This window comes from Saccostrea cucullata, unplaced genomic scaffold (assembly GCF_032062105.1).
Source record: "Saccostrea cucullata isolate Sc308-1 unplaced genomic scaffold, CSIRO_AGI_Scuc_v1 ctg17602, whole genome shotgun sequence".
Lineage (NCBI taxonomy): Eukaryota > Metazoa > Mollusca > Bivalvia > Ostreida > Ostreidae > Saccostrea > Saccostrea cuccullata.
In genome coordinates, this window is record NW_026930240.1 from 16,834 (window position 1) to 40,962 (window position 24,129).

General features: G+C 33.0%; 1 protein-coding gene across 1 annotated transcript; it reads right to left on the minus strand.

Moving 5' to 3' along the window:
- Positions 1 to 311: 311 nt before the first annotated feature.
- LOC134283365 (tuberin-like) lies at positions 312 to 24,125 on the minus strand (the record flags this gene model as incomplete). Its single annotated transcript, XM_062765822.1, is given in 35 exon segments — positions 312 to 3,171; positions 5,113 to 5,204; positions 6,350 to 6,376; positions 7,261 to 7,339; positions 7,547 to 7,686; positions 7,920 to 8,106; positions 8,196 to 8,282; positions 8,743 to 9,312; positions 9,482 to 9,525; positions 10,261 to 10,314; positions 11,914 to 12,076; positions 12,337 to 12,494; positions 12,913 to 13,340; positions 13,508 to 13,663; positions 14,220 to 14,344; positions 14,602 to 14,704; positions 15,378 to 15,471; positions 15,713 to 15,902; positions 16,154 to 16,282; positions 16,572 to 16,697; positions 17,922 to 18,050; positions 18,602 to 18,739; positions 18,958 to 19,113; positions 19,229 to 19,310; positions 19,475 to 19,578; positions 19,826 to 19,981; positions 20,360 to 20,503; positions 20,625 to 20,748; positions 22,273 to 22,367; positions 22,657 to 22,782; positions 22,875 to 22,923; positions 23,127 to 23,259; positions 23,441 to 23,505; positions 23,601 to 23,680; positions 24,027 to 24,125. Coding segments are annotated over 35 exon segments (4,782 nt in total), but the record flags the coding sequence as incomplete, so codon positions are not given.
- Between the last annotated feature and the right edge of the window lie 4 nt (positions 24,126 to 24,129).

Here is a 24,129-nt window from a genome sequence, read left to right on the forward strand (position 1 = left end):
AATTGATATACATGTACATTATAACAAGCATAACAATCAAATGTACACAAGGATTGGTTAAGACTCTTTCCACTAAAACTAAAAATAACTCGTATTATGTTCACAACACACTTGTAATATATACATGTACATTAGAAATTAGGATTAACTTAAACAAAGTCATAAATTATATCAATCACATTCATTGTATTAGCTAATTTAAAATTATGACCCCATCATTAATTTTGAATTTGATTTCCTAGCTGATTACATCTATTTAGCCATCATTTTTAATAGGAGCAACCTCTGCCCCCCCCCCCCCCCCCCTTAAAAAGTAAATTTCACTCAGGTTTAAATTTTGCAGAATAATGATATGACATGAACATACAGATATTAAAACCATGAATGTTAATTTCTCAATTTACAAATGATGACAAGGTATATGAGATAATGAACATATTGATTACTTTTATTTCACTACAAATTATAAAAGTGACACGGGTCAGTGACAGGTGAAATTTAATCATTTAAACACAGACCTTATGATATCAATGTTCTCTAAGAAAAGCTCTACCTTTAGGGTCACAAATTGGGTTAAATAATGCTGGTAAAAAGCCAAGAATATAATTGTATACAATATTTATTGCATTAACAACCATTTAAATTTTACTATAAAAAAACAGTAACAAATCAAAACATCTACAAGGGTTGTCCTGTAAATTCATGGACAAAGTGTTTTTCCCCAAAAATAATGGACGTATTGAGCTATAATTTTCAGTAAATATTTATCTATCATATTTAAGTGCATCAAATTGTTTTGGATAAAATAAAGACAAAAATATAGATTTTATTTAGCTTGAATGTGCACAGGGTACGATCCTATGGTGCATGAACAAAAAGCAAAGATTTATTAAAGAATACACGAGTATTAATTCAAAATAAAAGTTTGTAATAGATAAGATTGGAGTAAAAATTTTGCTAATTCGATTTCATAATCCATCTTGTCGTCTTTAAAAAAATTTCAAGGCATTTGATTAATTTTTGACAGTTTCCCGAGGATTTGAAATGAGAAAGTGGTAATCACAATACACGAAAAATGCCGATGTTTGATGATGTTACCGTGCAGCAGAGAGTAGTTCAGTTTGATTAAGATGCTATAATGACACCTTACGAGACTTTGAATAAATACAGAAGAAAAAATTAAAACATTACCATACCTTTCGTAGTATACAAATGAAATGGGAGTTTTCTTAGCGAAGTCTTTTTTGATCGAGTCCCCAGGTAGTACAAAAATATGGACAAACTGGTATTGTAACAGCAAAAGATGCTGTCACCGTTCACCGTCGATATAAGATTGTCTATTTAGTTGAATGATGGTCAGAATTTTTGTCCGTAACTTACTAATAAATCTTCTGAAGATCGCATGTGTGTGCTATATTGGTTCCTCAACTATTTATGGAGACTCAAGTATGAATTATTATCAATGAATAATCAAGTAGTATCAATGAATTCCTAAAATATAGAGGGACTCATCCAACTTTAGTTTTAACAAAGATGAAATGTGACGCTGTTTGAGACACTTTGATGTTATCATCCGTGCGCCGTAAAGCGATACAATGCAAAACATAAAATCTCATAATTTGTTTATTTATGCATATATCTATTTGAAATTTGCCATGTTTATCATAAAATATGTACTAAAGCGTAGTGAAAATTTCAGAACGTAGTGATGATTATTTTTCCCACTAGACAACTTGTCCACGATTTTATCGGACAACCCTCGTATATTTAAACATTGACCTTACAGTTTTAAAAATATATAATAACTGCCATCATGTGGATTAAACACCTAAGTGATGTAGATATGAAACCAACAAGTGTTTTATATAGTAAGACAATCTATTGACATGAATATATTCTTAAAATTATACAATTTGAACAGCTATTGCTGGACATCGTTTAAAGGATGTTCGACAGAGAGCAATACCTCTTTGCAACAAAACACAAGTAAGCTATGAAAAAAAAGCTTTAGACTGTTTACAGAAAGAACAAGTTTTGAACTAGCTGACAAATGATAGGCCTCATTGAGCAATAGTAAATACACATATAATGTGTAATAAACTCACTGCCATGAAGATTTGGCAATTGCACAAATTATTAAAAGAAATATGCGAGATACTGTAATTTTATCAAAATTGTTTGCAAGTATGAAAGGAAAAATAAACACGTGGCAAAAATGATCCTGTCTATAACATAAATTTAATATCATAAATGTTACCCAAAGTGCTCTAAATTGCCAAGCTATTTTTGTAACAAACAAGCACTTTCTTTCAAAACTGTGTTGAACTATAAATAGGACAACAGGATTGATATTTGGATGTCAGAGTAATAAAAAGAAATCCTGTACAATAATTTCAGGAGAAAAAATACTTAAGGTAGCATGACTAAAATGCCCAAATTTAACCTGATAATTTTTCTTAAGCAAAATGAGGTAAGTCTGGAGGAACAATATCTGGTTATAGCATGTTACAATTTAGTTTGTCTGAAGGTGAAAATGTATTTACAGGAAGACTACAACAACTGTACACAAAAACAATGTATGCTTACTATTTGCTGTAACACACTGCAGTATGGATAAGCAAATTAGCCAATTTTTGTTCACAAAGACATATACTCTATGACATAAAGCAAACTCAAATACTGTTTTTAGATGGTTTTCCACAATGTTTTTGTTTAAAAATTATAGTTTAATACACTACTGGTACAGATGATGTCATTCTTCATTTACTTTTCATTGTGGTTTCATGATGTGCTTTAGAGCTTGTAAAATAGCAAAATACATTAATAAGAATTGGTTAATATATTTAATAAGTTAGAGAGTCTTAGCTCTGCTTGAAGATACTACAACATCATGGTGTCACCACATCACAATAAAATACACATAGATTTCCAGTCAGGGACTAAGGTTAAGCTGTTATTCCATGGCCTTGCTTATCGCAGTTCATCAGGACTGTTGATTTTTTTTTAAAAAAGGCCTTCCCGTTACACCATGATGTCACTCAGGCCCTGTTTATCGGTGTTCGTCAGGACCTTGGCTTTCAGTCGTTTGATTTGTCGGAGGCGTTCCAGCCAGTTGGAGGCGAACGGATCCTGGGGCTGAGACTGCTGTCTCTGTAGGACCAGGGAGGCAAGCTGGGAGAAAAAGTGAAAATTGAAATAATAAGTGAAATATATGTAAATTGCAGAATTCTTTTAAATATCTATTAAAGTCTACAAAGAGTAAGGGATGCATCTCAGTCCCTGAACTACAGAATAAAATTATCACTCTTACAATGATACGTGTGCCAAACGTTGGGTAGTGCCATCATAAAAAAACAGGGGCCACAAAAACTGAGCACATCAGGCTTGAATTTCCTCCCACTCCCTCCAGGCATTCATCATTTGAACAAACTAGAATCTACACTACCTGAGTATGATTCCATATAAATATCACTAATCATAGCTTTGAAGGACTTGTAAAGAAGATTTATAAAGATGAAATTCCCTATGTATTCCTATGTAAAACTTGGGTCGGTCATTTTGGCCCCCCTAGCCCCGGAGGTCATGATTTGAACAAACTTAAATCTCCTCTACCGGAGGATGATTCCACATGGGTTTCATCTTTCCTGGCCCATTGGTTCTGGAGAAGAAGATTTTTTAAAGATTTTTTTTTATGTATTCCTATATAAAACTTGGGTCGGCCATTCTGGCCCAACCCTTGCCCAAAGGTGATAATTTGAACAAACTTGAATCTGCACTACCTGAGGATGATTCCACATGAGTTTCATCTTTCCTGGCCCAGTTGTTCTGGAGAAGGAGATTTTTAAAGATTTTTCCTATATATTCCTATTTAAAACTTGGATCGGCCATTTTGGCCCCACCCTTGCCCCAGGGGTCATGATTTGAACAAACTAGTATCTACACTACCTGAGGATGAGTTTCATCTTTCCTGGCCCAGTGGTTCTGGAGAAGAAGATTTTTAAAGATTTTTTCTATATATTCCTATGTAAAACTTGGGTCGGCCATTTTGGCCCCACCTTTGCCCCGGGGGTCATGATTTGAACAAACTTAAATCTCCTCTTCCTGAGGATGATTCCACATGAGTTGCATCTTTCCTGGCCCAGTGGTTCTGGAGAAGAAGATTTTTAAAGATTTTTCCTATATATTCCTATGTAAAACTTGGGTCGGCCATTTTGGCCCCGTCCTAGCCCCGGGGGTCATGATTTGAACAAACTTAAATCTCCTCTACCTGAGGATGATTCCACATGAGTTTCATCTTTCCTGGCCCAGTGGGTCTGGAGAAGAAGATTTTTAAAGATTTTTCCTGTATATTCCTATGTAAAACTGGAGGCCATTTTGGCCCCACCCTTGCCCCGGGGGTCATGATTTGAACAAACTTGAATCTGCACTACCTGAGGATGATTCCACATAAGTTTCATCTTTCCTGGCCCAGCAGTTATGGAGAAGAAGATTTTCTAAAAATGCCATTAATTTTTAACAAATTCATGATTATCTCCCCTTGGAAAAGGGCGTGGCCCTTCATTTGAACAAGCTTGAATTCGCTTTACCTAAGGATACTTTGTGCCAAGTTTGGTTGAAATTGGCCCAGTGGTTCTTGAGAAGAAGATGAAAATGTGAAAAGTTTACGACAACGACAACGCCAACGACAACAACAACGACAACGACAACGACGACAGACAACGGACAAATTTTGATCAGAAAAGCTCACTTGAGCCTTCGGCTCAGGTGAGCTAAAAACATGTATGTACCACAATACATGTAATTGCTGGAATTCACTTTAAGAGGTTTTTTATCCCCTCACAATGGAATTGCAGAGTATCTTAATAATTTAATCTAAGCACAGAATTAAATCCACGATATACTTGCTTTCACTTACTTGACATTTAACATTACCAGTTTAGATGGTAACAAGATATCAATGCAACTGCTATTTACCATTAGTGACATGCTGAATTCAAGATATCTATAACTACAGTCAATAACTTTATGCTGTTGGTGATAGCTACTAGAATATCACTGATTCAACAAATGCACCAACAACTGATTGAAGACTATCAGTACTACAGTACTTACATCACAGTTGACTGCTATTTGTCTGACCAGAGCTGCCAGGTTGTCGTCAGATATCACCTTAGTATCCTTGTGCCCTAAGATATCAGCAATGTCTGCAGAAAAACAACAAAATATTTCACAAAAGGTACAAATGAAAATTAATTTTAATAAAGTTTTCATATTTTTTTTCCCAACATTCACAAAAAAATCTCTGTCTAGTATTTTGTTGCTTTTTTTTTCTCTCCTCAAACTATAATCCACACTTCTTAGATATACAATATATGTACTAAGTGATATACAAACTGATTAATATACTAGTATTTATTCCTTACCTTCTATTTGTCTACAAACCTGTATAATTTACCCGTAGATTAACTAGCATATTGATATCTACCTGCATGGGCACTACAAAGCTTTGAAGTACAGTATCCACTATTGACTGAATATAACAAAGGATGCATTGATATACATTAAGTCTACACAGCTTTAATAATAAGCTGAGGAGAGCCTCTCTAAGACTTTGTCATCCAAGAAGCCATTTTAATTACAGCTTCCATTGAATGGGTCCCTATTTGGTTGTGCAAAGAAAATATGCTGGATAGATGGGAAATAGCAACAGATGGAAATAAATGCATTGTGATATTGTATGTATAAAGCACATGACAGACTCACACAGAAAGCAGATGAAGAACAACTGAAATGGATTATTTTCAAGGAAAGGCAACTAGTAAAGTGTTAAAAAGCAAACATACACAAAAGAACATGAGGCCCATGAGCCAAGATATTAATTAAATTGTTTGTTTTTTTTTAGAGAAATAAACCTGATAAACTGATAGTCACATAGTACAATATTTTAATTGTACTTTGAGTATTGTAAAATATTTTTCATAAAACTTTTTTTATTTTTTAAATGTTATTAACCCTATTTTCATACAATGCCTATAAGGGCTCATATATTGTATCATTACACTTTTTGATCAACAACCAAAATTCATTAAAAAAATATTCAGCTTAAAAATACCAAGTACTAATTGTGCAAAAATAAGATTGTGCAGGAGGAAAAAAGTGTGATCTACATATATGAAACTAATTGAAAATTAATGTTCAAAAAGGCCAAATAATTTTTAGGAACAATAGTTGAAAAGGCTTTGTGAAAAAGTTGTCAGACAGACAGACACACAGATCAGAAGAGCCCATGGCTGAGAATACAGCAAAAGCCAGCCACAGAGTTAGGATGTAGAGCAAATTCTGGTGATACCTGTTGTAATACTGTCTTTGAAAGGCACTTCAAGAAAGAGAAAAAGCATATTTAGGGTCATTCAGTACCATAATTTATTGGGGGAGGGGGATCATTCATTTTCTATTATATATATATATTTTCTATTCAAACATTTGGACAGAAGTACACATTGATAACATTTATTTGGTAAGAAAGTTTGATAGGGATTACAGATTAACAATGATGGATAAACAATTGGGGGGAATATACATGTACATTTGAAATATTTTATATAAAAAATGATATGTTATGGAAATTTAGTGGTTATAAAGTTCATAATTCAGGAGCATTTATCAAAACCTGACTCTGCTGAGAAGCAAATGATACACATGCTATGATCCACCACAAAACTACAGAAAAATCAATCTGGTCAAGGCATTAAAAGCTTATCAGGTACCAGACGACGGTACTCAATTAAAATCAAACTTTTTACATAAATCATATTTAATTTTTTTTTTTTTTTTTTGCATCAAGTGTTTGAAATTCGTTTAGACACTAATTATTAGACCAAGACTAAGACACTCTGGAAATACTTTGATTATTTTTTTTAAATCATTGGTTAACCCAGGCAAGTAGATTGGTAAGATTTTTTTGGCTCTGTCAAACACAGACATTAAAGTCTACATAGAACAATTGACTAGTGCATAGAACATTTCTAAAAGAACAATTTGTTATTATTAAGCATGGCTGTCATGATGTTAATGAAGCAGTAACTGAATGTCATCAAAATAAAAAATATTTACATGATTCAGTCAAATCTGTTTGAAAAATAAATATTTGCAAAAAGAAAAATCTACAATAATTTTCATTACCATAAAAATTCAAACAAAAATAATGTTCACATCATTAGATAGGAATGAAATTGACAGGATTAATTAGTACTTTCTTACCTTCCTTGGCCTGTAGGTTTATGGCATTACTCTCATGGTCGAGAGGTCGAATCACAATATTGACATAGTTAAACTGTCCCTATATGAGGAAAAAAATCTCTTTATAAACAATATTTCTCTCTTTTAAACAGCTTTGTCACTTATTCTGACAAATTCAATATAAGATTTAGCCTGAAATATTAGTTTCATTCTTTTTCTATTTGAAACATTTAACACTTTAAGCTAAAAATCTTTTTATTCTACTTTCTATTTGATACATGTACCACCTAAGCCCAAGCTATACTACCTTAATCACTCCGATCTTGTAGTCATCGTTGCTGTCGTTGTATACAATGGTTACATAGTCATTTCCTATGTGTAATTTCTTCGCATTACAACTAGGGTCACTTTCTCTGTTCGGCATCAAGGTGGCCACATGAAAAATCACTAAAAAGGAAATCAGAGAATGGAAGACAGCAGGAAAATAAAAGTATTAATTCATCCTACAAGTCTTGCTATGCATTTTCAAAATAAAAACAGCATAAAATGAAAAGGTGTCTTTAACAATTACAAATTTTCCACTGAATCTAATAATTCAAAACATCATGAAATGACATATAATTTTACTGTGTGCTCTATTCCTGTGAAAACAAAATAAAGCAAAAGTCTTTAGGGCATACCATGCATGGATTCATCCTGCCAGCCATAAGCAAACTGTCCATCTTTTCCCTGGCAGTCCAGCCCTCCAATGTAAACACGGTCCGGATTACAGTCCGACAGACGTAACAGCTGACCCAGACCCTGTACGAAGGCTGCATAACGCTCCGACCCATACTGGTTGGACAGTATACCCTTCTCATCTTTTGTCTGAAATGATGATTTTTCTTCCAGGTAAAGCTTTGTTTGAACCTTTTTTTCCCTACAGAGGAATGATAATAAATCTTGTATTGACTCACCTGTCCTGGACCAACGTAAATGACTCCAATCTTGTGGGTCTCATATGGATGAATATGATCCAACATCTTCAAGGCTCTTGTAGTAGTCTGAACATGTAATATATATATAAAATACATGGTTACTGTCTTGAAATATAAGCGATATTTGGGCGAGGGTAAGAAAACGTGTAAACCCAAGCCCAAATATCGCTTATATTTCTAGACAGTTATCATGTATTTTGTTTATCCTGCAACATATTTCTTACATTTGAACCTCCAAAAGAAGCTATTTCCGACAGATTTAGGCACATCTCTGCAGTTGAAACTATGACGCCATGGCGTAAACATTGCAATATACATGACGTCACAATGCTTTTAGAACGTCAGAATACATGCACGAGGCTTTATTAGGGCAGTGACCGGATAAAGCTTTGGTTTATTAGGTTACCCTTATTAGGTCAATGCAAGGGGTAGTTGCAGGATAAATTGTTTGATATCTACATGTATATTAACACAGAATATCTAAATGAGTATCAAAATGCCAGAAAAAACGGAAGGGACAATTTACCTCGTTTTGTGGAATAACAATTGGAGATGATGAGCTGCTGGTAGCAGAGCTAAAGACTCCATCATAATACAGTTGTAGAAATATAAAGCTGGGGCTAGTTCCGCCCCTCCCCTGGTCCTTGTTGCCTGGTCCCCCAGACTTCAACCCGTCTCTCGATGACTGTATAACTGAGATAGTGTGACCTCTAGCCTTCCTGAAATCAGGCAGTTCCCTCACTTCATCATGAAGGGATGAGGACTCTGAACTTGGGGAGGGGCTGATAGGAGAGACAACTTGATCTTGTTTGGCTAATGTGTCAATGGGTTTGATTGGCAGGTTCTCTGGGTGCTCAAGTTTGGATGCCAGTAAGGAGCTGTCTGGTTTGTCCTGGGTTATCTCCTCTTTTCTGGCAGCCATTAGATTGTCTATCATCACGATTTCTGATTGGCTGTCTCGAGGGTCAAGGTTTTCTCCACTGGAACTCAACAGGGAGGGGGAGGAATTACTGCGCTGGAGGGAAGTAAACTTCAGTTGTTCTCGGCTTATTGAAGGGGTCGGGATGGCTAGTCCATTGGGGTCTGACTCCTCTTTCTGTGAAAAAACAATGTACCCTTGTGTTAAAAAAATCACTGTCTATCATATTTTGCACTGTAGATTAAAAAAATAAAATTAAAAGTTTGTGCTAAACTGCTAATTCAAATGAGTTAGTGAGTAAAAATTAGAAAATAGCATAAGTTCAGTTGTCATGAAGAACTATTACCTTCTTATCTTCCTCTGTAATGTGCCTCATTCTTTTCATGTGACCTGGAGAAAAAAATGGACATCTAAGCAATTTGGATATGGAATATTTGTCTAATATCCTGTTAAAAACTTCAGATAATTTATAGTAAGCACAGAAAAAACTTGAATCATTAACCTTGTCTAAACTTCATACATGAACTTACTATTACTTTTGTTTGCATAAGACACTTATTTAAAATCTTCAAGTTAAATTAGTTTTTTCTTAGATTGCTGTAATATCATAAATATTGTTATCTTTTAACCTTAAAAAAAATAGGGCATTATATTTTACTTGTGAATGCATTATGTCTGTTAATCTTTGAAATAAGAATGAAATACACTTGGAAATTTTTTAAGTATTGCAAATTTGAAATATGCTAATATAAGTGGATCGGAGTATGCATAGTTGGTCAAGTGCAGAAATACTTGTATCAACAAAATTAAATATAATGTACTGTAAACCAGCTATTATTTGCGTTTACAATCAGTCCAAGACGTTAAATTTTTGACTGAGGAAACATTCTCTACATTTACAAAACAAAATACAATGTAAATGGTTCATGGCGATTTTATATTCGCGAGTAAAAGTAGATTGAGAAACTTCCACGCAAATAATAGTAAGTTTTAATAAATGAAATATAAGTGCTTTTCAAGAGATGATTGTGCTTTTATATTGAGACAAACACAGTGAATACATTAACACAACAGCATGCCAGAGGTTTAAACTGTTTAACACACAACAACATCTACAGAACCTACCCTCCTCTGTCATGTCCTCTATACTGATTCTAATAGAATTAGAACTGCACAAGTCTACAACAATGGGACACACATCTGAGTACAAGATCAAACCACACACAAAAAGCTATATCTATAAAGCATATACATGTATAAGCCTTCTGATTATGACACAAAGTAATCAAGTTTATATTACATTAACTTGCATTACTAGCACATGCAGTAAAATTAGTAGTCTAAATGTTAAACATGTCATATGCTTTACAATGTACATTTCCTAGCATATATAAACATTCAAACAAATCTAAAAACATTGATTATATTAAAATCTACAGCAGTGCTATAGCTACTTTAAAATCAGGATCTAGGTGCTTTTATAGTAGAAAGAAAATGTGCTTTGAAAACATTAATTTATATTTTATAGCATCACTCGGGGACAAAATTTTGTTATTCATTCACACAAAATTAAAACTAAGTTTCAATTGTGAAAGTTTTCAATTATGAACCTGAAGTTCATCAATATCATTATAAATTTAAATTTATGGTGCACTCAGATTTACAAAGTGATTGATCAAATTCATGAATTCTCATAAAATATCACAATTTTTTTAACCTGGAAAATACAAGTTTATGTAAACAAGGGACACATGCTAAAACATTTATGTACACTTATAAAAAAAAAATTTGCTATAATTTACACCTAATTCATTTTTTTCATGCAAAAAATCATCCATGTTCTCTATTTTATCATACATGTTAACCTATTGTGATGAAAAATAGGGAGATTCAGACCTCAAAAGCGGTAGCATTGCGCGCGTGTTGTTTAACGCTTGGATTATCGATATCTTTCATGTACGCAATATACATGTATATTATAAGCCTTAAATGAAATCAGGTACCTACACTAATTAATCTTAAATATCAACAGCAAAGAAGAAGACAGAAACACCTCAAGTTTGACATAAATTGTACAAATTCAAATATTTTTCATGCTCATCATTTTGCTTGGATTGGCTGCTTTACTTAGCCTTTTGAAGAGTGATCTTTGCCGATATAGCCTAGAAGCAATAAGTCTGAATGTTCATTCAGTTTTTAAACAAAACAAATGATGACATGGTTTAATCTAGATCTAAAACAAGTTCCTATCTTTCGTTATATAAATCAGATTTCCCGCGATGATCGAAAACGAAAGTAGAGATGTGCCACATGGCTTGGTCAATCGAGTGATTTCTATTGACTTAATTCATAAAGTTGTGAGCTTCCGTGCTTTTAATGACGATGTCAAATGTTTTCATCTAATTCTTAAAAGCTGTATCTCCTTTTTCATGGCAGGGATGTTGATTAATTTATCGTAACCAATGTAATCACTGGTAGTCTTGTGTTGTTGTCGTTGTCAAATCCGTGCTTGAAAATCAAAAAAAGCGTTTGTATGATTCCGAAAAAATCATGCGATATCAGCGAGATTTTATGAGAGTGGCTTCAAAAATGGATACCCAATGTTCCCAAAAATACTTTGTAGCATTTGTAAAAGCGGTAGACTTTTTCATTTTTGGAATGTTGAAAAATTTGTTACCTGCCTAAATCGGGAGAGTTAACATGTATGATTTTATTTATGGTAAACCAAATACAAATTAATCAACATTCATGTACATGTACTACCGCGCATTAATTTACCTCCATCTTGGCTGTGGTCTGATGGGAAGTGTTGATCATACAGTGATTCGTACTCGTCTTCGCCGATACTCCCGCTGTCTATACGACTGTGTAAACTCTCCAGATCCGGCTCCTTCTTCTGCACTGACTGGAACAACATGGTGATGTCCGGAGTTTGGGACTCCTGAAAAAAGGAATGGAGTTTAGCTAGTGAAAGTTAACAGTTAACTGTCCAAAATCTGTCTAGAAAAATATTTAAAAACATATGTTTCATTGAACAAAAAAAATATCAACAATTCTTATCTTAATTTTTTTTTGGATTTATTACCGGTATTTGTTCAATGAATGTATGTCAAAGTTTAAGTCTATGCATTTCACTAGTACCTGAATGTGAAGTATATACTGCTTACTTTAATGTTCATTTTTGGATATTGTATATGTTACCTGCATAGAGGTATGTGATGGATCATTTTCTATGCGCATCATCCAGGCAACATTACCGCTGGGTCCCCGAATAAAAATCTCGGCCCAAACTGTGCACCAACAGGCACACATATTACTCTGAAACACTCGGCCATCCGAAGAGTGCTTCTTCTGTATTCCTACAAATTACAGAAGCACTACATTTATAAAGTAAATAATGATAAAATACTGTATATAGTTTATCATAAAACACTTCCATGTATTTTCATTGTAAATTTTTGAAGTGGCTATCATATTTACACACTCTTCACTTTGCTTCGTGTCCAATTATCAAAATCAGAAATATGTGATCAAAAGAAATATGCATGGAAGCTTGGCTCCAAGCAAATGCAAAAATTAATAATAAAGCTTGTTGCTTATGAAGAATATTTAGCTAAATTTTGAGTGCAGTCATTTACACTTATTAGCAACATTTTTCAAGTAAACAAATTTTAAATTCCTGAAAACCACAATCATAGAAAAATACTAAAATATTTATCAAAAAAAGGCAAATAAAAAAAAAAAAAAAATTATAAAACATTCAATGTAAAATCCTACCCATGAGGAATGCCTCCATTGCTTCAGTCTCCAGCCCCAGTTTAGTGGGGGTGTGATCAGACAGGGAGGATCCAGTCTGTACCCCCACCTCCTGCTCCGGGGCACTGTCTGGACTGCTCATCAGGTCATCGAACGACATCCGCGACTGGATCCCAATGTCGTCAGCACTGGCCCGACTCTCTATGGTGGAGGCGCTGCGGGTGACAAAGGCCGACTTGTGGCGCCTCCTGGTGGAGGTTGTAGGTGGTGCTGGTTTGGGTTCCGCCACCTGTCCACTACTCTGGTAGATGGACTGACATTTATCGCACAGTCCAGTGTTGTTGGTCTTATTTCCTCCCCCACCACTAGTTGTTATGGTAACCACTTTGTTTCCCACCAGCCACATTTGTGATTGTCCACCATTCAACAAAAATTCTGCCACTGGGGACCTACATGTAAAAATACAAATATTTTGACTTAAATTTCTTATAAAGAAAAAAAATTAGATTACTGTAAGATATAAACTTGAAGTTTTTTTAATTTTTAATATTCTGTGGACTCTATGAAATTTTTAATCATGTAAATTCCTCGTAATTTGATATAAACACCCATTCACCTTGTCGGAATGGCACTGTAATTGCCATATGTATAGCGTGACATGACATCTAAGCAGGTCTCCGTTAGCTCGTGATGGTACTGGGAGAGCTTATTATCCACTGGGGCAGTAAAATTCTGACGGTTAATAGCAGATCCAGAATACATTCTCCTACGGCTGCAAAAAAATCAAGTTACACTGACACACAATAAAAGTATATACATTTATCCTTTTTACTTTAGGCTTAATAAAAAAAAATTGTAGCAACTTTTTAATTACTCAGGTTATGCACCCAAAACTCTGCTCATTGAAATCAATAATCGAGAAACTCAGTAAAAAATTATCTAGGGAAAGAGAAGACATTTACAAACACTCAGATAGCTAAACCAAGGTACATCAGGTACATCATTTGTACTTAAAATCAGCATATAAGTATACATGTGTTTATATAAATTAAAATTAAATTTCAGCTTCAATATTAAGAAATGCCTAAGTAATCCTGGCCCTTGTGTTACAAAAGAACTTCTAACTAAAACCAAAATTTCATTGATTGTAAATCTTTGCAAAATTGATGATTCTGTATAAGATTACTTGTGTTAAATTATCTGCCTTTATTCCTTTGAAAAACATTAAATTTATTTTCATTTAAATGTTGATTAGAAAGTTTTATACAACAGAACTAAATTTTGATCTTTGTCGTAAGTTCTTTATAGAGTGGGCCCCTGCTGCCTACTTTCTGTATGCGGAGTCATTGAAGCTGTTAGATCTACTCCTATCACTAGAGTCCTGGTTCTGATTCTGCTGCTGGTGGATGATGGAGTTCTCCTCAAACTGCTGGATAATGTTGGCTTGTAATCCCTAATAAAATTAATTAATGAAATTAAATTTTAATAAAAATTTATTTTAAATCCCTAAATAAAACAAAATGTAAATCAATCTTTATTTTGAATGGAAAGATGTATAGAAAATATAATTTTTTTTTTCCTCAAAGAATAATCACCACTGCTATATTTTTTCTTTAAAAAATAAATATCAACTTTTTGTTAGTGAATACCTATATGCATTAAATGTAAACCTCTTATCAATACATTTATGTACAAATAATATCCACCCACCTTCTGGATGAACTTGACGAAACTCTTTCTGAAGGGAAGACGGCATCTGATGAACCAGATAGCTATAACATGGTGGGCCAAAGAAACAGTGTAGTGGCTAAATCTGAAACATATAGGAAAAGTTGTTGGCATAATTTATCTAAACGGACATTAGGCTTCATGACTTTACAGGAGAACACTTAGAAACATTCTGAATATTTTTAATAGCAATTAAAATTTCAGCTGGCTACTACTAAAATGCAAAAATAAACCAAAATTATCACTCTATTCAATTTATCCTTTGGGTGAATTTACAATGAAGCATTAATGAATCAACTATGATTAAAAAAAAATACTGTGAATAGAAATTATTTGTGGAATAAATGCTCAAGTTTAAAGAAAGTAAATACTTGAAAGGGTTGGTGTATGGCAGAGCTATGGCAAACACACTGAGGTACTCCTCCTCTAGTTTATTTTGCTAACCTGGTTAACAATTTCAAATAAATAAAAATTACTGCAAACTATAATTAGCAATTATTTCAAAGCATTTTGATATGTGTGAATGAAAATTTCAATTAAAATAACATCAATATAAGATGGCATAATATGTTCAACAAAATGAAATAGAATATCTATAAAACAAATTCAAAATAACAATAATATTTTCTCAAAAATTATTCTTTAGACAAATGAAACATTTATGAGATTCAAAGCTTTTTAAGACGGAAAAATCGCATCATCAACTGAATTTCTATATCAGAAATAAAGTTTTAACACAAGGCCATGACACTTTATACTTGAAAGGGTTAGTGTATGGCAGAGCTATGGCAAACACACTGAGGTACTCCTCCTCTACAAAGTTAGCGTACATCCGGGGAATCCTCACAATACCTAGTTAACAAAAATAGAGCAACTATATTAGATACGGAAATATACAGAAACAACCACTTCTCTCCAATTTATACAAAGTATGTGTTTGTTATGAGTGAATATGGAAAGAAAATTTAATTAAAAAATATCATCATTTATAAGATGCCATACATCATTTCAACAAAATGAAATTTAAAATCATTTTTATTTTTTACATGTAAAAACTCATAATGCAAAACTTTTTAAAAACAATTCCACGTACTTGATAAGAATGCCAGTACAGGGATGGCCATGTGGACTGTAGCAGAGATTTTGGAGAGCTGGAGTAAGACGGAGGGTAGGAGTCGCATCATTACGTCCTGCATCTCCAGTGTACATATCCTCAGGGAGTTAGTACAAGTCTTAGCACACTTAGACACCAGGCCAAACTCCAGACACTTTATCATCTCTCTCTGTCAGAACACAGAGTAAAATCATAGGCTACCATTGTGTCAAGTTAATATATGACACCTCCATATATTTTTATTTCAAAAATTACACCGATTGACCAGGTCAATAAAAAATCTGCAAAAGAAAAAATAAAAAATATCAATATGACACTGTCCTAAATTTTAAAAAAATTCAGGAGCATAAAATTTATTTATTTCAAAAGAATTTATGTTACATCATTAATGGATTCTAAGCACTTTTACCAAAAAATTACAGCTCGGTTTCTGTCCAGATATCTATGGTAAGACACCATGGCTGCCAGCACAGGGAACACAAATGTGTGGAAGTCTGATCTGGTGAACCTTCCTGAGGGGGTTCCGTGTAGCTTCTCAGGAAAGTTCAACTAAATAAATCATTTACCTGCATTTAAGTAATAAAAAAATTCACACATGCTTAATTAATCAAAAACAAAAAAAAATTCCATGCACTTCTATAATTATGTATTGAGTAACAACAGATTCCTTAATATCTATTCTCATATTGCTTTTACACATGTAAAAAGTCTCAATCAACAGTTCATTTGCAAATTCCTGGTCTTGCAATTTAACATCTACAAGGCATTTTGTAATATTAAGTACTTGTGAAAAATAAGGAATCTACAGAATCTACAGTATAAAGTTGTCAGTACATACCATGGCACAAAGATGATGACACAGGGAATTGATAAGGTCATGCTTGGTTGACAATATAAGGGTTTTGTTCTGAAGTAGTAATGGTAGATTGACTAGGACACGCTCCAGTACCTCCCAGTCTTTGTCCTGTGAAAACAATCCCAGAATTGGTATTTTTGCATAAATCATAATTCTATTACAATGGGATAAATGGATGTTAAGCATTTTACTAAAAAAATTTGTTATACAAGGGCATTTACAAATACAAAGTTCTCAACCGGAAAATGATCAGATTATCGTATTGTCGGAATGCATGTACCATCCATGCAAGTTTTCTAGGGCTCATGTAACAGAAAAATACTGAAGGACTTTTTATAGTTTAGGTAGGTCAGATTCAGCATCCGAAGCAAGTCTTGAAATGCATCCACCATCTATGCAAGTTTGGTCTGTAACTTGGAAATGGCATCAAAAATAACCTGTTCTCTTCAACTGTTTCACTGACTTTATGCAAGTTTGGTCATTATATGTCTCATAGAAACATGGAAATGAAACCTGCACCAAAAAAATGAAAGAAAATGACATTTTAGTATGCATCCTAAGATGTACCATCCATGCAAGTTTGGTCATTATATGTCTCAAAGAAACTTGGAAATGAAACCTGCATCAAAAACTTTAACCTGTTCACTTAACCGGAAAATGTAGGTCAGATTCAGCATCTTAGAATACCTCTGTTTGGTTACATCCATGCAATTTTGGTCATTATAGGGCTCATAGTAACTTGGAAATTAAAATGAATTTTGTTTAAAAAAAAATTCAGCATGATTCAGTTTGTAATTTCTAGGATGTACCATCTATGTGTATATTCTCTTAACATTTCTGCACAAAAACTTTAAGGTAAGGAAAATGTAGGTCAGATTCAGCATCCGAACGTTCTTGCATCTAAGATGTAATCCATGCAAGTTTGGTCTCTCATAGTAACTCTCATGTGTAGCAAAAACTTTAACCTGTTCATCACCTGTCAGATAAATAACAAGCACACTCAGTAGAGTCAAAAGCTATTATAATCTTAGCAGAAATAATTATGTTTAAAATGATTAAAGTTGGTCATCCTTGGCACTTCCTTAAAAAGTGTGTTTCACTGTCAAGTAATGGATAAACATGAGCAAACCAAAATTATCTCCAAGAAAGGGCTCCTAAACCATTACAGTATCAAGTCCACATTTCTACATTGATGAACATTGCAACAGTATCTTAGTCAGTAAACTTTTTTCTCTGTTATTCTCTATAATACAGTATAATCCCCCATTTCTAAACTAACAGGGCACAATGTATTATTGTTATGAAATAATGCATTAACTGTGTAACACCTACACATTTCCTGATTTGTACAGCAGTGTGGCTTGTGAAGTTTTTTGGCTCCGTATACTGATGCTTCATGTGTAACACCAACAAGTCATAAATCTTCAAACAGTGGGTTGGTGGATCTGTGTACAACTTTTGCTACAAAAATAGACTACAATTGAAAACTTGCAAAATACCATTATTAATCAAGATTTACTGCATTAAAAATACATCCACCCTTCCATCCAATACCCTTAAAAAAATCAAATCCATTCATAAAATACTGTAAATCAGTTTTAAATTAACAGGGCACAATGTATCATTTCTATAAAATCAAGCATAAACAGTGTAACACCTACATATTTCCTGATTTGTACAGCTGTGTGCTTGCGAAAATTTTTTCTCGCGTATAATAGTATTCCAACAAGATTATATAGACCAATAACCACAATTGGGGGATCTGTGTAAAACTTTTGCTCAAAAATCGCTAATTGAAAAGAGTCGTATGACATTATTCTCAAGAAAATAAAGTGTCCAATACCCTTAAAAAAATCAAATCCATTCATAAAATATTAATTATTAGCAACATTTTTTTAACATTATATATAAAAGGGTCATATAATCTGCAAACAAAACACGTTTTTATTAGAAAGACGTGAAACATATTTCAATAATACAATATATTTTCTACATTTCCTTGCGACACCCACCTTGAAGAGTTCCACCAGACCTATCATGGCTGTCTTGACATCGTCCAGCTGGGTTTCCTCTAGCTGTTGGATGATCTCTGACCCCTCGACCTTTGGATAGGGAGAAGCTGGATGGGCTGTCAGGGGCCTATTTATCAACTAGAAAGGAAAAATGCATTAATATCTGAAACATCCAGGTTTTTTTTTTTGCATTTTTATAATCTATTTGAAAGAAGTTACGACGACTAAAGTATAAAATTAACTGTATGCCAACAAGTCAAATGCAAAAATCAAATGTGCATTTTATCTACATGTAAGATAACCAAAGAATAAAATGTCTTTTCAGTTTAAGTTAAATGGAAACATACAAAAGTTACCTTTTCTATGATTGCAATGATCTCTACAAAGCAGGAGGGGCTACAACCACTGGCCAACAACAGTAACATGTCTGCTGCGACCTTTCTGACCTGGGGGTCATGGTCAGCCTCTATATGGCACAAATGGGGTAATACAACTCTATTGATCAACACATCCTGTAAAGAGATAAAAATTTCATGATCTGGATACATGTACAAAGTTAAAAGAAGACTGCCAGGAAAATGTATGTATTAACTGATAAATAAATTTTATTTGTTTATCAATACTCACCTCATAAATGTGTTTATTGATGCTAAGAACTAGTGATAGTTTGTCAAGGGCTTTAACCCTTATCTGGGTTCTGGTTTCATTTCTGTAAAATGGCAAAAACAGTTTGACATACAAGTATCAAACAAGATGAAAATATTATACAATATACAATGATCAAGCTTGCTTAGATACAGTATCACACCCCCCATCAAGTGTTACATATTATAAATACATTGTAGATAATGCAACTTTTCTGCCATTTCTCACTTGAAGTATTTCTCCAGCAGCTGATAAAGGTGGTTGATCCAGTTTTCCTTGGTGGGGTTTATCAGTTGTGCCTGGTGATCTATCAGCAGGGAAACAGAACTCTCCTGTTTGTGGGAAAGAACCAAAATGATCAAATACCTTAAATAACTTTTTTTTTTTAAAAATCAATTATCTCAATGATTTTTCTTTCAAATATTGACTTGAAAATTCTTGTCAACTTCATGAAAATCAATCAATTTGTTAAATTTTAAGCAAGATAAGCAGTAGCTGCTAAAGAAGTTTTGACTGTACAACAATAGAAAAATAAGAAACTGACAAAAAAGGAGTTAAAGAGCTAAATAGAAAACTTACTGGTCTCTTGTTGGCACACATTTCTATGATTTTGAAGAATCGGGTGATACACCCAGAAAACTGGCCCTGTGCATGCAGCTGCTCAATGTTGGTTAAAATGTCATGGAGGTCAGCTTGCAGTCTCGGGTCATGGCTGGGTTGAGCAAATGCAGGATTCTATCAATTAAAAAAAACATAGATAATACACCAAATGTGATAAAAAGATTAAAAGCTGGGGTGCTGAACAAATGAAATAAGTTTTCTTTCATTAATCTGAAAGAATTCGTTTTTTAATAATACAGTAAAACTTGGTTATAATGAAGTCACTGGGACCTATGAAATTACTTAGCTATATTCATAATCGTTATATACGTATCATGCATTCCTTAAATTTATATAGCTGAGGATTTAATATAACTTCGCTGTATTCGTAAATTCACAATATTCGTGTTCGTACTAAATGAGTTTTACTGTACAGGTAGTCAAATGAATTCATATTTACAATATGTATCTGTAAAACTTATACTGAGCAGTTACTACGATATGTAATCATACCTCTAGAAGTTTGAGAAGACTCTCTAGGATGTTCAGTACGATCTCCCATGTCACATGCTGGAGTTCCTTGCCGTACTTTCTGACCAGTCTCTGAATGTTCAGCACCACCTCATGAGCCACTATAAAACTGTGGGACTCCAACACCTGTGTAGTATGTGTACATTTAATATTATCTCCAATGTCTCAAATTTATAAGTTATAATTTCTATCCTGACAGAAAAATCCAAATAAACATTGTAAAACCATGACTGAGCAACAAACCAACCTGTAAGAAAGATGGCAGAACAGAGGAGAATGTATGCTTGAGGGTGGGAACTTTCCTGTAACCCCACAGGGCCATGCCAACAAAGTACACCACTCCCCTCAGCAACTCTTGATCATGCACATGTCTGGAAAACACATTAAAAATTCAAAAAATTAAAATCCTGATCATATGCATGTGGACCATAATCATATCAAATATATTTTTAAATTGTTAAGCAAAACCATAATTAGCGTATTTTCTGAACAGATATTAAAATCATAATATTAAAATCTAAATTAATTTTTTTAAGAATTGTGTTTTCAGTTATGTATATCGGTATATACAATAAAATTTTATGTACCAGTACTTTTTTCAAGCACTTGCACTTGCACTTGAAATGAGTGTTCGGATTTTGGTACTTTTTTCAAGCATTTGCACTTTATGTGACGTGAAAAGAATATTATTCAATATAGTACATAATATGAGTTCAAAGGAAAAAACTTTTTATAATAAAATGATGAAAATCTAAATGTTATGCACAAAATCTTTTTTCCATTACTTTGAAAAAGGTTAATATCAAAATAAATTTAAAGAATCAAAGAGAGTGCTAATTTACCTGTTCAGGAATTTAAAATTTTACAAAAAAAATCTCCTGGAATTTGAAGTTCTTTTGAAAAATTTGCCAGTCAATGCTAAATAGCCTTAGGTTAAAAAAATTTGGTCTGTTAATACACTGAAAGCCTTATATAAATTATAATGATTTTTATATTTTTTTTTAAAAAAGGCAATTACAGTAAAAATACGAGGGTTAACATCACTAGTAGATATCATACTATAATTAATTAAAATGTAAAAAATAAACATCACTGTGTTGCATGAAATTTTTTTATTATTTAGTACATATTTTAGTAAATATGCACAGCAAATAGAGAGAAATATATGCATAAATAAACAAATTATGTGATTTTATGCCATGTATTTTATCACCTTACAGCGCATGGATTATAACGTCTTTTTTTTTAAAAATTCATTTGTATATAATTAATGCTGAAAATATATTGGATAAGTCCAACAGGTCAAACTATGTAATTGACATATTATATTGTTACAAACACATTCATTAGTTCTCCGTATATAACAGCCAAAAACCAACTTGCAACCGTAACAATCTTCTGAATGTTTATTATAAGTTACGGACAATATTCTCACCATCATTCAACTTATAGAAAATCTCATATCGATTGTTTGTGACATATCTTTTGCTATTACATATAATCAGTTTTATTAAACTGCTGGAAAGAAACTGAACACAGGGTCCGAACAAAAAAGAATTTCGCTAAGAAAACTCCTATGTCATTTGTATCATTAAGATATAGTGATATTTTTATAATCTTTTTTCTTCTATGGTTATTTCAATGTAAACACAGTTTTACAAGGTGTCATTATTATTTTTCAAATTAAATACGGAATGCTTTCCTGGTGCACCAAAATGTCAAAAAAGTTCGTTGCAGTTGATTATTCGTGTGTTGTGTTTACCACTTAAAAATATATCGAATGAGGAGAAACTGCCAATAAATTAACCAATTGCCTTAAAATTTTTACAAAGACTACAAAATTGAATGTGGAATTGAATCAGGATAATTTTAATCCAAATCTTATATATTAAAACTTTTATTTTGAATTCAAACTTGTGTATTCTTTAATACAACACATGGTGTAAATACTGCTGTGTCCAAGATGTGTGCCTAGTAACTTTCTCATCAACTAAAAGAATATTATTCAATATATTATATAATAAGCATAATAAAGATCTTTATTTTTGCCTATATTTTATCAAAAAAATTATCAAAGAGATGCACTTAAATTTAAAATTTTGAAAAATAAACATCTCCTAAAATTTGAAACTTAGTGTGCCCTAAATACTTGTACTCAAAATTTGGGTTAATGACACATCATACATGCATGTATAAATTTTTTTAAAAAGGCAATTACAGTAAAAATATACATGGAAAAAGCAAAAGAAAACAAACAAAAATAATACACATTCCATTACCTCCCAGCTTGATAGTGAGAACTTGGAAATGTTGACCGTGTGACAGAGAGCAGAAATAAAGCTGACAAGGCATTCTGTAGGTAGGTAACTGTAGCACAGAACAGCATCCAGAAAGTCTAAACACAGCTAAAAATATAAAGAAAAGATTTGTAAAGATAACGAAATGTTTCAATAAATCAGTATAATACTCAATGTCTCAATACTGGTGAAATATTTACTGTAACATCCTCTTCACGTCTCCTTCTGTTCAACAGCAAACAAGTATTCCTAAAATAAAAGTCATCAAATGGTACAGAAAACATGATGACAAGTTTGTAAACCTTACCAAAATCTAGCACTCACTCAACTTAACCATGTTTTCTTTAATTATTGAAAGGTTAATCTAATCAGCAATTAGTTAAAGTAAAAATTTATGCAAGGTTAAAATGGTCCAATCAGATTGAGGAACACATTTTGTTTATGGATCTTACTTGACCAGCCCCGCCACCACTTCCTCGTCCAGGTAGGCAGCGTTGTACTTGATAACGTGGATCAGCAGGGTCAGAAATTCTCCCAGTTTGTCCGAGTTTACAACGTCTGGCATCCATTCCAGCAAAAACTGACCTATAGAAGACAATGAAATCATAAATTTTAAACAGCATGTGTATATCTAGTTTTCTTACATACTTTTACAGGACTTTGTATAGCATATTTCTGACATAAACATTTTTTCCTACTCTGCATTGCTTATGGCAATTCTGCAAAGTACTGAATTCTGAAGTATTTTAAAAAGTAAAAACTATACCTGCTGATTCTTCAAACTCCTGTAAATTTCTCCCATTCTCACTTAATGTGATCAACAATTCCAACCTGTAATTACGTACAACAGAATATTTCATCTAGTCATGTGAACTTACAGTAATATAGAAAACTCTTCATTTTATAGATTAATATTAAAGAATTACCTGTATTGTAGGTCACTTGGTACATTAAGCTGACTAATAACTCGAAAGAAATGAGCTCTTAGAATCCCCAGGTACTGAAGCTAGGATGAAGAAAATTATTTATGTAACAGTGTTATTTATATTGTGTATGTCATCTTTAAGAAGTAACCATAGGTTAATTTAAATAAAAAAATATTAATGTAGTCATAATTGTTTACTTTAGAATGCAGAATGTTTTAAGAATAAAAAAATAAAACAAAATTAAAATTATCTTATCTATATGCGAAAAGTGTACTTGTTTTGCCAAATACCAGGATAAAGATTAATAAAATGTGTATTTAGTACATGTACATGTAATTCAAAATATGACAAGTTAAATCAGTAAACCTTTTCAAAAAATAAAACTTTTAGCCTAGCAAATACTGCTTCTGTGATGACAAATTTTACCTGGCCTTGAACAAGACATTGAAGGAAATGCAGAGCTGTATGACGATTTTCTGGTTTCACTGAAGGATCAAGCAAGTCTTTAACACTGAACCATAATGCCTCT